Raw genomic sequence first — 1,572 nt, 5'->3', positions numbered from 1 at the left:
CTGAATCAAATAATCAATCACCCTTTTCTCCAAGTAGTATTTACTTAGCCCTACCATGGATTGAACAACATTCTGGATGCCAGACAGATATAGTTAAAACTCTATTCCAGGTATAGCAAACACCAACTTCATTATGCAATTAGCATAACCTATATATTGCAGTATGAGTATAAACACAATATAAAAAGGGTTATTCAATAAGGAGAACTAGATCTATGGTTACTGATTTATTATGTGTCGCTTGGTCTGCCTTTCTCTAGCATTCTGCCTTGAAAAATTTAATCCCAACCAGTACGGTTTGAGGTGTCACATCCATTGTGAGTTTCTCCCATACAGAAAGTGTTTTCTCTCCCTTTCCTTTCTGTCTTGTGTCTCCTGCTCTCCTGGAGATGTCACAGGTGATGCCAATTCGGAACAGAACTTCATCCTCCGATTTTGTTTTCCTCGGACTTCTGGTCAACAGTAGAGCTACAGGGATTGTCTTTGCAGTTATTTTTGCTATTTTTGTGCTGGCTATAGTTGCAAATCTGGTCATGATACTCTTGATTCAGGTGGACTCCCACCTCCACACTCCCATGTACTTTCTGCTCAGCCAGCTGTCCATCATGGATACCCTTTCCATTTGTACGACTGTCCCAAAGCTCCTGGTAGACATGGTTTCTGAAGAGAAAAGCATTTCCTTTGAGGCCTGTGGCCTCCAGATCTTTCTCTACGTGACCATGATTGGCTCGGAGTTCTTTCTCTTAGGCGTCATGGCCTATGACCGCTATGTGGCTGTATGTAACCCTCTTAGGTACCCAGTCCTGATGAACCACAGGGTGTGTCTTCTGCTGGCCACTGGTTCCTGGTTGGGTGGCTCTCTGGATGGCTTTCTGCTCACCCCCATCATTATGAATGTCCCTTACTGTGGCTCCCGGAGTATCAACCATTTCTTCTGTGAGATCCCTGCAGTTCTCAGACTGGCCTGTGCTGACACTTCCTTGTATGAAACCCTGATGTACATCTGCTGTGTACTTATGATGCTCATCCCCATTGCCATCATCTCAACCTCCTACTCCCTCATCTTGTTAACCATCCACCGCATGGGTTCTGTGGAAGGCCGGAAGAAGGCTTTCACCACTTGTTCTTCCCACTTTATTGTAGTCAGCATTTTCTACGGGGCTGCCTTCTACACTTATATTCTGCCCCAGTCATTCCACACCCCTGAGGAGGACAAGGTAGTGTCGGCCTTCTATACCATCGTCACACCCATGCTCAATCCTCTCATCTACAGCCTCAGAAACAAGGACGTCATGAGGGCATTTAAAAAGATATTTGCACAATGCTTATCTTCTCAGAAAGTATCCACAAGTTGTGCTTAGACATTCAGTAACCCGAACATAAGTCTTGCTAAGAATATCATCTGTGTGTTTTCTTTCACAAGAAACTATTTGGTCAGCTATAAAAGATTACTTACAATTGGCAATCAAGCAAATTTACTTTTTCTGTGTTCTTGTTCCCAGGACAAGTGAACCAGTGGTGTTTCATTAGTCATGCTAAAACTTTTTGGCTAACTACCGTGTTTCCTGAAAA

At 43.6% G+C, this 1,572-nt stretch overlaps 1 protein-coding gene across 1 annotated transcript; it reads left to right on the top strand.

Moving 5' to 3' along the window:
• Positions 1–401: 401 nt before the first annotated feature.
• On the top strand, positions 402–1,361 carry LOC308491802 (olfactory receptor 2T11-like; the record flags this gene model as incomplete). The annotated part of the gene is made up of 1 exon (XM_081035847.1): positions 402–1,361. The coding sequence occupies one exon, from the start codon at positions 402–404 to the stop codon at positions 1,359–1,361; it is 960 nt and encodes a 319-aa protein (XP_080891973.1).
• Positions 1,362–1,572: the final 211 nt, after the last annotated feature.

This window comes from Rhinolophus hipposideros, assembly GCF_964194185.1.
Source record: "Rhinolophus hipposideros genome assembly, chromosome: 23".
Classification (NCBI taxonomy): domain Eukaryota; kingdom Metazoa; phylum Chordata; class Mammalia; order Chiroptera; family Rhinolophidae; genus Rhinolophus; species Rhinolophus hipposideros.
This window is presented reverse-complemented; position numbering and strand designations above follow the sequence as displayed.